Source organism: Pezoporus occidentalis, unplaced genomic scaffold, assembly GCF_034315485.1.
Source record: "Pezoporus occidentalis ecotype Australia unplaced genomic scaffold, CSIRO_AGI_Poc_V1 ctg172, whole genome shotgun sequence".
NCBI lineage: Eukaryota > Metazoa > Chordata > Aves > Psittaciformes > Psittacidae > Pezoporus > Pezoporus occidentalis.
Window position 1 is genome coordinate 2,214,605 of NW_026913554.1, and position 16,042 is coordinate 2,230,646.

At 43.1% G+C, this 16,042-nt stretch overlaps 1 protein-coding gene across 5 annotated transcripts in view; it reads right to left on the bottom strand.

The window, feature by feature from the left end:
• SLC4A4 (solute carrier family 4 member 4) overlaps positions 1 to 16,042 on the bottom strand; it is a 205,742-nt gene that overhangs the window by 189,181 nt on the left and 519 nt on the right. For 4 of the 5 annotated variants that reach the window (XM_062614169.1, XM_062614167.1, XM_062614168.1 and 1 more), the window contains exon 1: positions 5,138 to 5,264. The exons of the other annotated variant lie outside the window; for it this stretch is intronic. In XM_062614169.1, coding sequence (XP_062470153.1) covers positions 5,138 to 5,148 — 11 coding nt within the window. In that variant the 5' untranslated portion in view covers positions 5,149 to 5,264. Of the gene's footprint in view, positions 1 to 5,137; positions 5,265 to 16,042 lie in introns of those variants that run through there. 5 annotated transcript variants of the gene reach the window in all.

Genomic DNA, 16,042 nt, shown 5'->3' on the forward strand with positions numbered 1-16,042 from the left:
TGCTAAGTTGAACAGTTTATCTACTAAAACAGAGACAGTGAGTAGCACATTAGAAAGAGGTCATTCTAAATGCAGTTGGCCATAAATTGAACACCACAATTACCAGGCAATTCTAAAAGTTTGGTGAGAATATACTTCATCACTCTTAGACAGACAGACTTCAGCTTCTACTTAAATGCCAGTCTGAGTCTCAAAACCAGGCCTACACAATGTCTTCTTCATGTAGGTCAGTTCAAGTTAATTCTGGACCAAGTTAAAAACAGAAAGCAAAATTAGCCGTTAGCATTGGGAGTCACTTTCACCACTGTGTTTTTGTATTCTTTGTCTACATTTTGGGCTGTAATTTCATATCACAAGATAGTAGCTGCTGAAAAGCAAGCTTCCACTTAGTACTTTGTCCTGCCTAAGTCCATCCTGCTGCTCATTCCCCAGATAGCTTTCTCATGTTTTCTCTTTGCTATTCTTGCAGTCAAAGTTCAGCAAGCAAGCAGGAATTTGGGAAGAAGCATTTTTCTGCCTGCAGCTTATTCTGCAGAAACGCCCATGTTAACCTTCCCAATGACCCTAGTATGCACCTAGGCATAGCAGACTTAGCTTCCCAGCCATGTTATTTCTACTCAGGCTTTGCCCAAGTGCTTACTAATTTGGGAGAGCAAGGCCAGCACTGGCAGAAATAGAGGAATGCCTGTTCTGGGGAGCCATCAGGTCTGTAGACACCTGCCTGGCAGCAATCCCTGCCCTGCTGGCATCACATCCTTCCGCTGCTGGGTATTAGCATGCCTGTGTATCAGCTCTTCCCACCCAGAGTCTCTGCGAGGCTGTCAGTGGCTCTTCCCACCCATGAGGCAGGCTACTCTGCTGTAGGGATGACTGGCTAATGATAGACATTCACAGTTGGCAAGCCTCTGGAATCCCACCACAAAGCTATAATAAGCACAGGGCATGACTAAGCCTGAAGGGCTGTCTCCTTTTCCAGCGGCATCATGCCATAACCCATATGTGATAAAGAATTTCTAAACAATGTGACCCACATCCTCTTTCAATTCCTTACCCCTCCACCAGCAGCATCTTGTCACCAACACATCTCTCTGTAGCCAGCAGTGTAAGCAGCTCTAGAAAGCTGTGCTGTGAATGCCTTTCCTGTTAGGACAAGGAGACAGAACTGCATGGCTCATGATGCTCACACATGGCTCATGAAGAACTCTGGCTGAGAAAGCAAAGGAGCAGGGCAAGGAAAGCAGGTTTGCTTTCTCACTGTTATCTTTCATGCACTGACTAAACAGGAGAGAACTTGAAATTCCATCACTAGAAGTCACTGTGAGCTCACTGCTATACAGTTGATCCGGCTCTAATGTGAAATCAGCATTTCTGCTTGGCTGAGCAAAATCTTCATTATCCCGCTACCACTCTGAACACACCATATTTCAAAATTCTTCCTACAGCAACTTTCAAGCACTCTCTCTCACAGTTAGACATGCTGACTTCATTTCCAAGGTCACAGGAGGCATAGCGACAAGAACACACATAGCCAAAGTTTCTCATTTGAGAACAGAGGAAACAAAACTAGCAGATAAATAACAAAACAATATTGCTTGAACCACACTAAGCACTACTCTCTTATAGAGGAATAAGCTGTGGTTTTGTCCAAACACCACCAAACAGGTAAAATAGCTGGCATCACACTCTGAAAAGCACAGAGTGACACCTTGCACCATCTAATAGTTTACTTTCAGCTATATTACGAGCCCTCTGGCTATCACTAGCTTCTAATAACTCTCCAAAATCTCTGCACAGGCATGAATAAGGAAAGCTTTGAACAGTCAGGTAGGAGTTTGTAAGGAGGAATGTCAAGACTGTTAGTCAACAAGGCAGAGTTAGCTCTTCCTGAAATGCCAAAGCAGATTTTGAAAGCAGTCCCATTCTAATCTTTTCCTCTCCAAGAGCTCCATGTCTTAAACACATACAGTGTGTCATAAACGCTATTGCACTTCTTTTAACTCCTAACCAGGCAGACAACTGGCAATAGCTCCATTTTAAACACATGGTAAAAGGCAGATAAAGTTATATCAAATGGCCTTTTTAAGTTCAAGGAAGCCCAAAGATCAAGTCAAGCAATGCATTTAATTTGGCGGTTTTTGCTTGTTGGTTATACTTTTAAACTTCAATAGGTTTTGAAAAAGTGTCTTCCCTTCTAGAAGTGTCTGCACTTCTAGAAAGAAAAAGGACAGACCCTTTAAGCCACCTGAGATTGTGTGCCTGAAAGCAATGGTACTCAAAAGCACTGATCTTATTAAAAGAACCCTAAATGAACATCATTGTCTAACATAGAGCAAACTGCATTTTGAGAACTTCTTGCTAAAAAGCACTTTTCTTCACCAGCTAGAGCCAAATATAGTCTTGAACCCTCACTCCATGCAATCCCTGATCCAAATAGTTTGCCTCTAGATTTGAGACTTCAGCTTTGCAATTCTGCTCCTCCAGGCCAACAACAGAATGAAGTCCAACCATGTCAGTTTTCACAGAGGTTACTGTTTGCTCACCATTTATAGCCTTTATGAACATGGTCTCCCAAATGCTCACAGCTAGCCATGCTGCTCTCACTTTCCCTTCTTGACCAGGAGGCATGCATGTCTCATAAAATGTTATGTTATTGCACACCACCACCATGCTCATCGGTGTTGAATCCCAGACCATCACCTTTCATAAAGACCAAATTTCCAGTGGAATTCCTTAATGGTAGGGTCATGTCTCTGAAGCAACCAGTTTTATGCTGGCCAGCCACAAGACAACAGCACCATCCAGTGGCTCCTTCTTCAGCCAACGCTTTCAGAAGCTATTAATTCCGAATAGCCTCACAACGTGCATTCCCGTTGGGGAAGTATCTCAGCAATACCAAGTTACCTCAAATCCCTCAGTTTCAGTAGTGCAGGTTATTTCCACGAGAAAGTGGGACTTCTTTTCCAAAGGGGATAAACGCTAACACCACAGATAACCACAAATGATGGTCAGTCCTGAAATTTTAGGAGGGTCTTGTTTTCAGACAAGCATTGAGATTGTTTTTCATGGATATGCCTTGCTTATTCTCCTGTGGCTGAGACCTTAAAACCACTACTTAATACAGGTAATTCTAATAAAAAGTTCCTATATCTAAGAGATGGAATGCTTCCTCAGCAGCTTCCAAGCATGGGTTTTGAAGAGAAAAACACATATGAGCCTGTGAGAGAGGTGGTTCATATTCTTTGAGAAAAATACCAGGAATAATCAGGCAAATGCTTGTGAGCCACCTGCAACTGGTAGTGGGGTTTCATATCAATACAATCCAATCCTAAATAACACATAAACAAAAAGTTCTGGGGACAAAGACAATCATTTACGTGAAGATATACATTAATTGCTTTTTATAGAAAAAAAGCAACACAGCAAATCATGTAACATCAGGTATCTCCTCCTATTGCATTATTTCAGAGCTGGAAGTTGTATAGAATCCAGCGCTGACTGAAAGGAACCTAAGGCTATGTTAAAGTGTCCATTTCTAACAACCAGAAACTCTGTTAAGGAAACAGCAGACCAGACAGCTTTCAACAGTCCTGGGGTGTCAGCTGCTCACTGCCATCACTGAAGGCCATTGCTCTGAAACCTACGGGTGACCAAGGGAACTTCTACCTTGGTCAAGAGCTAAAGGACACCTCAGATATGGAATTTCCAACCTGCTGGTCCCGGAGTTCTTCAGCCCTCAGAAGATCTTAACTACCCTCATCTCAAGACAGAGAGAAACACACTCATTTTGAGATGACACTCCTAACATCTGTGTATAAATTGTTCTTTTTTAGTGTGGGTCAGTACTATCCTTTGAGACCAGTCTTGCCTGGGCATCCATTCAATTGTTTGGCAGCTGGGATGGAAAAAAAAAATAAGGAGTCTGTATTGAATCTCTGGTCATTCATCAGCTGTTCGGATTACACCTAGCATTACAGCACATCTTAGCTGTTACCTGAAGCCATAGTATGAAAGGACATTTTTAACATCAGCATGATTTTTGGAGATACCATTGTTTCTACCTCACTACCTCTTCTCACCACCTACACCTGAGACGAACCAGTCTTTTCCTGTGACTTGCTTGTTCCAAAGCATAGATATTATCAGTGGGACATCTCCTTTCTCCAAGAAGCAAGTTTTGCTTAAGGTCATCCAGTCCTCTTCCTAGTGAGCCCACACACTAGTTTTATGAAACAGTAATTCCAGCTTGCTTATGCACCTCTACTATCTACAATTTACCGAGGACAAAAGGTTATCTCTCTGATCTTTTCATGGGTGATGTAACAACATGTTGAAGGAAGATCACAGTTGGACTAATTCCCCCAAAGAGCCTTATAATTACAAGGCAACAGTCATAGGGCTGCAGCAATAAGAGAGCTTAGCTTTAGTTAGTTGAGCCAAAAGACAGTTTAAAAAGAAAAAAATAAAAAGACAAAAAAACAAAAGGCAGTTGCATAAAAAGTTGTATAAAAAGCAGGAATAAACACTGTACACTCTGGTTATGGAAGGAACTGGCATGATCTCATCTCAAGAGGGATTTAGGTACTTAATTGCCTCTACAACCAATTCAAATACTCCAAATTCCTGAGTCCTTGAAGGTAAGTGCAGCTTTAATAATAAAATGTTCTTTTACCTACAAAAAAGACTGTTTTAAAAGTCAACTGTAATTAAATGCTGACAGATCTCCAAGCTAAAACTTTTTGTAACAGTAGCATGGACAGCGTGTCCCATTGTTGACACTACATTTGACACTCTGCAAGGACTAGTTTTCCTTTCTTCTGTGGCATTACTCCAGCAGCAACCCAAGAGTCTAATCTCAGTTCCCTTTAGGTTCACAGCACCACAGAGGTTCTTCCCACAAGATACTTCCCACCAGTCTACAACCCAGGGCACACTTGCTCAGCCCACAGCCTAATCTCAAATCCTGTTTATCTTGACACTAGAGAGTCAATTTCTGTTTTTCCTTTCTTCCCATCATATAACCACAAGCTGGAAGTGCCCAACCAAAATATTAAGTTATGTGTACAGCTAAAGTATACATGGTTTGTGGATTGATCAGAAAGAAAAGACCACGGCCACCGCTGTGAACTTCCTGCATTACCTTTGATACATTTCTGCTTTTTCTTTGGACTTCTGGAACAAGTCACCTTTCAGCTTTACAGCAGCATACGCTGGAGGACTGCAAGAGGCTCAGATACCACCAGCCATACCAGGAGCTGCACAGGTGCCTATGACAAATAAAAGAGATTATTTGATTATTTATCTTCTGCCCAGAGGCCTCTGAGAGGGCCCAGGGCCAAACTGGAGCAAGAAAAGGACTGTTAGTTGCCAGCTGAAACAGTGAGCAGCCTGGCTGAGCCAGGCTTCAGCTTAAACACTTCTCAATTAGCTGTGAAGGCCCTGGGGCTCTGCAGAAGGTAGGTGTCCATTAGAACACCAGACCAGCTTATTATCAGAGAGCAACAAGGTTTTTTTCTTTCTGTGCCCAAGACAAGCAACTTGTGGGACTTGATGAAGGCAGTTAAGATTGCTGTTGTATATGCTTCTGCTCCTACCTATCCTTGGTTATACAGCAAACACACACACACACATCCCTTTCTTAACAAGCAGGCAGGGGAGGAAGAGCTCTCAAGGATATGAATGCACTCAGGAAGCTTGTGCTACTGTAATTTCAAGAGTGAGCATCATTAAAGCATCAGATTAGCCAGTCTATCCCTAAATCATATTCACTGGAGAATGGAGGAAGTAAAAGCAAAAGACAAGCCCTTAAGGCCATAGTAGCCAATTGGAAAAACAACCCCACTGTAACACACATGCCCACAGGCAAAGCTTTAAACCTGTGCCCAAATCTGGGAAATCCAGAAGCTGATCCCTGAGGACAATTCTCAGAAGGATCAGTACATCATTATGGGAATGATTTTCACAAGTTAGCCTCCTTCCAGCCTCAGCACATTCTGACAGCCCTTCCCCAGACATCCCAGCTCTCCAAGGATACAGAGAGCAAGAGCATCCTGTCACCCCTCTCCAGTATCCTCCCCAGTAAGACTGGGCTGTAGGGCCACATTGCTGAATCTCTTAAATGTTTGCTTAAGGAGTGACCACCAACCACAACCAAAAGCTATCTTCTGGCTCAGGAGTTAATGCCAGACTTCCCCATCTCACTGTTTGCTCAAGCTCTCTCTCCCAAAGCTGAGCTTCCCTACTCCTACCAGCTACACACGATACCCAGGGTAGGCTGCCTGACAAGCTCCAGTTACCTGGCTTTGCTTCCTATTTCTCATTCTATGAGTGAAGCCCTACAGCATACAGAGCAGGGGGAAAAAGGGAGATGTGGGCATTACAGAGCAGGGGGAAAAAGAGAGATGTGGGCATTTAACCATTATTGCAGAGTGACCTCTCTGAGCCAAAAACATAGCACACATCAATGTGTGCTACACACTAAAGAGTTAGAATGGAAAGTGTATGGCAGCACTACCATACTTTTTGCTAGTTTCCGCTACTTTGTAGGTAGTGGAAACTAGCAGCAAACAGTCTGTCATTCCAAAACCCACAAGATTTAAGCCTTAGGTTAGGACTGACCAAACAGGAACATGCAGATCCAGCCTCCTCAGCTTGGAGAAACACAACTGCAGAGCTTGATAATCTATTCACACAGGAAGTGAATGAAGACATCCATAGCCCAAACAGAAGTGCAGGGCAGTTACAAAGGAGCCAGGACATAAATGGCAGCCTTCACAGCTGGCACAGTGGTGTTCATGCAATACAGTGAGCACTTCTGAGGCTTTCAGCTCGGGGAGCCTGGGGTAAACAGCTTAGCTCAGAATTCCTTTTCACCTTGGGATATCTCAGCTCAGCCTGGTAAACCCCAAAGCTCTAAACAACCTCAGAATGACTCTTCACTTCAGACATCTCCTGCTGCAATAGCCTGGGTAGACAGCTATGCTTTTGCTACTGTGCTGGATACCCACATCACCTCCATTCCAAATCTGTCCCTATATAACAGCATTTTCCTCACTGGAGTTCCAGGAGAGCGGAGATATATACCCAGCTCTCAGGCTAACTGTGAATGCTGATGGCATTGGAGCAAAGTCAGGGTAGCAGGAAGGCTGTGCACAGACAGCAGCCATGTACAGTGACACGTTCAGGTTCTCAGTCATCTGGTACAGACACGAGTTGGCCGGACTTCTATACAGAAAACATTCATCTTTCTACAGAAGAAAACCAAAACCGTAATTACTGAATAGTAATTATTACAGAGCAATCAATATTCCATGTGTGAAATCACTGACTGATTATGAGCTCTGGACAGATGCTGCAGGCACATTTTCTCATACACACTGCAACACCTTATACAGCACATGCAGAATGCAGAAACATCTGTCAGAGGCTTAACAGGCAGCGTTATTAGCATTTCTGAAAGCTCAAGCAACTTCACCTTAAGTGCTCACAGGGAAGCTGTGCTCCTTTGCAAACCTAAGTGTCGCTGAGGAATCAGACCAACAGTTTACACAGGCAGCTGTCATAGACAAGTAATATCCCATGATGATCAAGGGACACAAGATTAAGCCCAGTCACACACACCCTTGAGTAAGAGTAAAGAACGATTCTGGACCATGCTAGGTTAGGTGGAGTCAGACAGAAATTAAATTAAGCATGTTAACACAGGCTGCATTTTTCTTCTGAGACAGATAAGGAGACTGCTAGAAGGCCCTCAGCAGGGAAAAAATACAGTTTGCCTCAAAAAGTTGTGAAATCTTTGCCTATTTCCAACCAGTGATGGGAAAGGATGAGCAATTGTTCATGGACTGGGAGGAAAAAAATCATCAGCTTTGCCAAGTCATTATGGAAAATAAACCCAACAGTAAGTCATATGAAAACACAAGCTGCCCAATAAACCTCAAATGACATGGTGAACTTGATCATCTTAGAATCATAGAATAGTTGGGGTTGGAAAGGACCTTAAGATCATCTAGTTCCAACCCCATTGCCATGGGCAGGGACACCTCACACTAAACGATATCGAACGCTCTGTCCAACCTGGCCTTGAACACCACCAGGGATAGAGCATTCACAGCTTCTTTGGGCAACCCATTCCAGTGCCTCACCACCCTCACAGTAAAGAATTTCTTCCTTATATCCAACCTAAACTTCCCCTGTTTAAGTTTTAACCCGTTACCCCTTGTCTTGTCACTACAGTCTCCAGCATCCCTATAGCCCCCCATCAGATACTGGAAGTCTCCTATGAGGTCTCCATGCAGTCTTCTCTTCTCCAGGTTGAACAGGCTCAGCTCTCTCAGCCTGTCTTCATACGGAAGGTGCTCCAGTCCCCTGATCATCCTCGTGGCCCTCCTCTGGACTTGTTCCAACAGTTCCATGTCCTTCTTATGTTGAGGACACCAGAACCGCACACAATACTCCAGGTGAGGTCTCAGGTGAGCAGAGTAGAGGGGCAGGACCACCTCCTTCGACCTGATGGTCACACTCCTGTGATGCAGCCCAGGATACAGTTGGCTTTCTGGGCTGTGAGTGCACACTGAAGCCGGCTCATGTTCAGTTTCTCGTCAACCAACACCTCCAAGTCCTTGTCTGCAGGGCTGCTCTGAATCTCTTCTCTGCCCAACCTGTAGCTGTGCCTGGGATTGCTCTGACCCAGGTGTAGGACCTTGCACTTGGCATGGTTAAACTCCATGAGGTTGGCATCAGCCCACCTCACAAGTGTGCCGAGGTCCCTCTGGATGGCATTCCTTCCCTCCAGTGTATCAACTGAACCACACAGCTTGGTGTCATTGGCAAACTTGCTGAGGGCACACTCAATCCCACTGTCCATGTCACCGACGAAGATGTTGAACAAGACCGGTCCCAACACTGGTCCCTGAGGGACACCACTCGTTACTGGTCTCCAGCTGGACATTGAGCCATTGACCACAACTCTTTGTGTGCAGCCATCCAGCACGTTCTTTATCCACCGAGTGGTCCATCCATCAAATTGATGTCTCTCCAATTTAGAGACAAGGATGTTGTGTGGGACAGTGTCAAACCCTTTCCACAAGTCCAGGTAGATGACATCAACTGCTCTACCCCTGTCCATCAGTTCTGTAGCCCCATCATAGAAGGCCACCAAATTGGTCAGGCAGGATTTCCCCTTAGTGAAGCCATGCTGGCTGTCACCAAGCACCTTGTTGATTTTCATGTGCCTTAGCATGCCTTCCAGGAGAATTTGCTCCAAGATTTTGCCAGGCACAGAGGTGAGACTGACTGGTCTGTAATTCCCCGGGTCATCCATTTTCCCCTTCTTGAAAATGGGGGTCTTTTTCCAGTCGTCGGGAACTTCACCTGACTGCCATGATTTCTCAAATAGGATGAACAGTGGCTTAGCAACTTCATTCGCCAGCTCCTTCAGGACCCACAGATGGATTTCATCATGCTAATCCAATGGAGGAAGGAAGCTCTTTTTGCTACTTTCTTGCTAGTGCCAAAACACCTAGTAGAGTTAACTGAGGGTTATCCCAGTCCCAGTAACACCATTTTATCTCTACAAAGTAAAAGGAAGAAACATCTTTTGCAAGGGGGGGCTCAGTAAGTCCCTTGTCTTGTCCACTGGAGACCAGCACATATTTAGATATAACCTCTCCGATCCCAGAAGGCCAAATTCCATTAGAGATGTCAAGCAAGGCCAAGAAGTCATGGAAAAGGAGGAAAACACTGAAGGATTCAGAAGGGTGGAGCTGCAGAAAAAGATAACAAAGGCCACAGGCTGCTTTTGTAAGGAAAATGTGAACTTCTGAAGAGATACAATTCTGTGCTACAAGCGTGTGAGAAACTATTTCACTCTAGCCAAGCTATGACCAGGCCGAAATACTTCTAGTGACCATTTCAAAGGAGCTGCTTCTATCAAAAGAAACCCACCATTCAACAAAGCTAATCTTCAGTTCTTAAATAGCCTTTTAATGACTCTCTACTGCCTCTGAACATGTTCTTTTAGCCACTGGAAAGACATTTATCTAATTCACACAGCAATCAGGTTTAAAACAAATAGATGAACACTGATAAAAAATTCAATTAGAATATTGCTGCACATCACTGGAGATGGGGGTTTTGCAACATGATGCCGGGGCAATAAGCACACTGTAATTTGTAACAGTATCTGGGGCAAAAGAAGAAATCAGAACTGGATCTGGGGTGGAGTCTCAAAAGACTCCCTGCTCTACATGAATTACAAGCAAATCCATTAAGTGCAAGAAAGTCCTAACACCTTTCTCCTCTTCCACCTCCCATCAGTGATGTTTAAAAACTGAACACATTTATTTTCAAACCAAGCAGAATTAAAATACCAAGAAGAAAAAAAATAAAGGCCACACAACTTGCATCCAAAGCACAATACAGGTACTTCAAACTGTACTAGTGTCAGAGCAAACCACCACTCTAATTCCCTTCATTAAACATTTACAGAGACCTCATCCACATATCTCAATCTCAAGCAAACAAACCCAGGTTTGGAGGCAGATGTGTTTCGCTGGATTAGAGATCACTTTCCCTCTCACCTCACCAAACTGAAGATATGAAACAGAGATAAGAGTTTGGGACAGAAAATGACACTTTTCAAAGTCCTTTCTGAGCATGTCCTAACTGGGAGATGCTACTAAAAAAGCCAAACACAAAAATCACACACTAACTTGACGTGTTCCTCTCACAATATGCCACATGCCAGGAAAAAAAAAAATAAAATCCTCATTCTCTTACAACATGTGCTTAACTATGACCTAGTTCAAATAAAGAGCTTTGCCCAGACCTTTACACTGAGGCCAGGTCTGTGCTGTGAGCTGTCAATACAGCTTTACCTTGCCTTCTGCCAGCAAAGGGCTTGCAGAGGGAGCATAGCCTTTCCTGGTGAAAACACACTCTTGCTACAAGAACTTACTCCAGTCCTCCCAAGCAAAACCTGCACTGACAAAAAGATCTTTCTAGCCAAAATAAGTGTGCCAGCAGAAGACATGAGCCAAAAAAGCCTGCCAAATTTGTAACAGCTTTCTTCATTCTTTAACCTGTTTGTCAGAGAAAAATATCAGCATATCCCCTTCAAAGCAGCTCTTAGTCACTAATTCTGTCAGGGGTGTCTGTCTCCTTAGCCCCATTAGCAATCAGCTACAGGGAGCAAACTACAAAACATTTCCCTTGTTAAGTGGCCCAGGGCTTACAAAGCTTCTACACAGGCAGAGAAAGATAGAATCAATGATACTGAAATTCCTCACAGGGCTTACCATTGGTTTTTCTTTCTCCCATGGTTGCTCCCTCAATTGTGTAGCATGCAAGAGCCAGAACAGAGGTTTGGCTGTGTCACTGACAAGGCAGGAACTCAGCACCCACCTGCTCTCTAAAGGCTGAAGTTTAGGCAATTACTCAAAGAAACAGAGATCAGTGGCATAGATCATTCCAGTTGTAGCAGTACTGGGATTACCACAAACTGCACTCTGTCCGTGTTCCCTGCCATTACGTATGGGATAGAAACTCGATATATTGAAATAGCTCTTCAAGCATGTCTCCAAGTGGCACTTCCCACTTATTTGTACAGTTGTAAACTACAGAAAAGCAGGTCAATTTTTACCACTCTCTTCTTTAGCAAGAACAAACCTCAACACTAAACAGACCTTCCAACATAGTACTTCCAAAACTAGAAGTAAAATTCTATGAATCAGTTCCCTTCTAACATCCATAAACCTACTTAGTCCACTCTCAACTCATTCACTCAGCATGTTACATGACATGTTCCACTTTATTCAGGTCATTGCACATTCCCACCCCTTGCTCAGTAATTTCAATAAGGAATGCAGTACAGAAGTTCAAACTAGATATTGTTCCCATCCCTGATGTCCCAAGTCACACAGGAAATGGACAATCCACTCCACACTCTTGTCTCAACTTAGTACTCTGTTAAAAGGGTGGTTAAACTACCTGTATTTATCAGGTACTGTCATATTACCAGATGCACAACCTTAGTAACTCTTTCATTTAGGTTTCAAAAAAACTTTATGTAGGTTTCAAAACCATTTTTTGAGCTCAGCTTTGTTACTGACATGAAATACCATACTCCCTTGACAAATACATGAACATCTCCTTTCCAATAAAACATTCCTGAAGTATCGACTTTCCCCATTTCTGGTTTAAGGGTCATATAATTTTCCATGTGCACAGTAACAATATCTATTAATTCCATCCCTTTGGACACAAGTAACTGGTTCCATAGAAGCATATCACATTTGTAGAAGTGGTCTAAACCCATGCCAAGAACTGTTAGTCTACAAGTTCCAAATCTGCCATCCATCTCCCAGAATTAAGCTAAGAACCTGCATTTGGGCCAGTGAAGGACAAAAAACATACTTCCCTGTGGATGCACCTCTCATCACTTGTGCAATGCAGAAGCAAATTGCTGAGAGGCTGCTGTTTGGAGAAAAGAGTGTCCACATTATGGACTGTTGCTGAAGCAGAAACAGCTTTTCACTGCTGACAGCACAGCCCTGGTAGCCCCAACTGGTGTGCGCAAGCCACTAAAGTCTTGTTTCCTAAGAGGTCTTAATGGATTCCATTTAGCAATAGTCTACTTCAAAGCTAGCCTACAAATACCTCAGCTCACTCTGGATTATAGCACAGCTATGTTGTGTAAGGACAGAAAGCCTCTCTATCACTAGTTATGATTTCTGTTCCTTGGTTTGATTTCTGTGAAACTGTTTTGAAATGAAGCTTCAATAATGAACGTGAGCCAAAGATTTTGTCCAAGGCATCTCATTCTCTCTGATACCCTGCCAGAGAAATGAAACTGTAAAAGCTGTATCAGTAGGAATAAGCAGCTACTCCACAAAGGTCTCCCCTTCTTACTACACAGGGATGAGAAGCTCCACCATATGAGTAGCTCCATTTCCAATATCTGCCTGCCTCTCCAGCTTGGGGGATTGTACAAGAGCACTTTCATCAGGACTGTCCCTGGACCTTTTGTCAGTCTCTGCAAAACAAGCAAAGAATTTGTGTCTCTAGGTCTACAGAGTTTTAAATAAGAATTTTTAAACATGAAATACCTGGCCTAGCACAATTAAGGCTGTACCTTACAGTACATGGGATTTGCTGAATACCATGGAGATAGTCTATATTTACAACACTTCAGGACAAAATCAGATTAAACACAAAGGATTCTAAACCTAGCATATTTCTTATGGAGTTTACTGAGCTTCAGCCTGACCCAGCCTCATTTTCTGATTTACTCTTCAGTAAAAGGTATTTTTCAACTCACACATTCATCTTCCCTTATTTTGTGAGGGGCAGGTATTACCTGCAACCACACAGCAGCAGCAAACATCTCCTTGAATCTAGTTTACTTGTGTAACGGTTGACAGCTCCTGACTACTGTTAACCCCTGCTACCAGGGCTGACTACACTGCTTTCTGAAGCAAGCTCTCATCTGCCAGCAGTCCTTAATTTGTACTCTGTCTCTGGTGCCACAGACAAAAAGTTTGTATAAGTCATATTAGTAGAAGTGCAGTCCCCTTTTCCTATATCATTTGATAACTCCCATGCAAGCATTTCCACCTTTTACATTTCCCACTTTTTTTTTGTGTTTGTTTTTTTTTTTTTGTTGGTTGGTTTTTTGCAGCAACAAGAATCATCTATAGAAGCCACATCCTGACTCCTGCTAGCATTACATCTTGTTCAGGTCAAAAGGTACACTCTACTCCTCCATTAGTTGTTTACATCTTCCTTTTAATTTCAGATACATCTATGTATTAATTCTGTCCAGGCTCATAACAAAGCATCTGTCTCAACTCTCCCTCTTTAAAAAGTAGCAACTGAGAACTTCCCTCGAGCACCTTCCATCCTATCCAACCATTCACATTACAGATAAAAGGTTAAAAACACGTAAAAAATCCTAAGGCACTCCTTGCTATCAGCAGCACAGGCACTACCAATGGGTCATGCTCAGAAAAGGAACCTATCCAAGATGACATACTCTCAGCAACAGGCACACATAGAATCAAGGACTTCCAAATACTAACTCTTTTGGGTTTGGGGTGGTTTTTTTTTCAGATAAAATACAAAGCCAAACTACATACAGTGACAATAGCCATTGTCCAAGCACTACTGTGGTCTTGCAAATGCTAACACAGGTCAGAGGCAGCACTGAGAAACCAAGGTGAAAGTTGCACTGAGGATCGCCTCAGGTCCCACAGTGATGGTTCTTGAAGAACCCTGCAGGTAGATGCCCATCATCAAAGGGCAGCATTGCCATTTGTGTGCACGCACCTAGGAAGCTGTGCTGCAGCTGAGGTCATCTGGTAAATAAGAAAGCCAATGACATTTTATAGAGTCCTAACTCATTATACACAAAATACACTGGCAGCCCATCAAGTTATTGGGTTTCACAACTGACTTTGAGAAGCACAGCAGAAAGGCAGGATTTTAGGAGAAACCTTGCTAGTAACATTAGCTGCTAAGCTTTCTTACCTAGAAATCCATAAACTGAGTTGGCCACAGGAGGTAAAAACTGAAGAAATAAAGCCACCTTCTATCTCAAACAAAAGGAGGCGGGGAGGAGAAGACAGATGGAGTAATGCTTGCAAAAAATCAAATTACTTGCCTTGCTCCATGAACACAGTGCTCCCCTAGAGAAAGACTGGAAGGGCTTTTACTAAAACATACCAACAAACAAAAATATAACACCCTGAAATGAAACAGCACCAGTGGAAATCCATACTTACATTAAGCAGCTGAGAATTCTGGTATCAACATCTTATTTCAAGACCACAAATATTTCCTAGAGAAAAACAAGCTCAATCACTGGACATACTATTCCAGCCAGCAGGAACTGTCATAGAACAGGTCTAATCCCTGAAGAAATGTCTTTGCAGATCTAAAGGAACTACAGCTGTCCAAGATAAGGACCAGTTTGGTTAAGTCCAGTAGTTTAGCGTAAGAATACAGGCTTGGACTACAGCATCTCAGGAGCTAAAATAACAGACAGAGCAGTTCAGGTATCACCATCCAAGGTATATACTGTCATAAGAAAATTCATGGGGTTCAGCCCATGGGTAGGAGCATGGCAGATCCAGAAGGTGATTTGTGTTATATCCCAGTGAGAGACACAAGCAGAGTAGAGAAACAGGCAAACAACAAACCCTCAGAGACAGCACAACAAACACTGAGATAGAGAAAATTCCTGACAAAGTGACTAAAAGGAGGGCTCTGCAGAGGGACTTCAACAGACCTTCACTCCGTGCTCCACAGCAAGCAGAGAGAATAGCTACATTTTCAGCAACGCTTTCTGAGCGGTATGATTCCAGGTGGATTGTCAAGGCAATCACAGAAGCAATGCTAACAGCAGTATTTAAAGCCCAAAGTGCAACCAGATGCTGGAGAGATCCTCATTCCAGAGCAACAGGCAAGTGCAGACCATCAATAAAACATGAAACTAAGATGCATTATCACTTTGAGTGTATCATGGGTGAATGACCTGAGAAGAAAAGGAAGTTTTCAGACAGAGTTAGTGACTCATCTCTGTCAAGGACAAATTTTATCAGCCCACTCACTGCAGGCATAGACTAAGTGCAAGTCATTAACAAACATCATGAAAAGCCATTACTTAAATAAGCTAAATATCTACTAACAAGGTGGAGATTCTAGCTGTGTCACACAAGTTTAAGTTCTAAAACCTGGCAGATACAGTTAGAAATAATGCCTAGATTGTACCATGCTGTAACATCTTAGCGTCACCAAAGATGTGTACTGCCCATGCTAAGCCACTGAATGGGATGGGAAGCCACCAGGAGCAGAACAATCACCCACTAGAACACAAGTGTCACACTGTCCTCTGAGGAAAAGGCTGGTCTTGGGTATAAGCTGTGATTATGTTCAAAGGGGACAGAGAGTAAATCTCAGCAGGTCAGAACTGAAACTGTAAGATCAATATGTACTTCACAGCTGAATGTCTAAGAGTAGTAGGGACACTCATTAGCTACAAACCCAT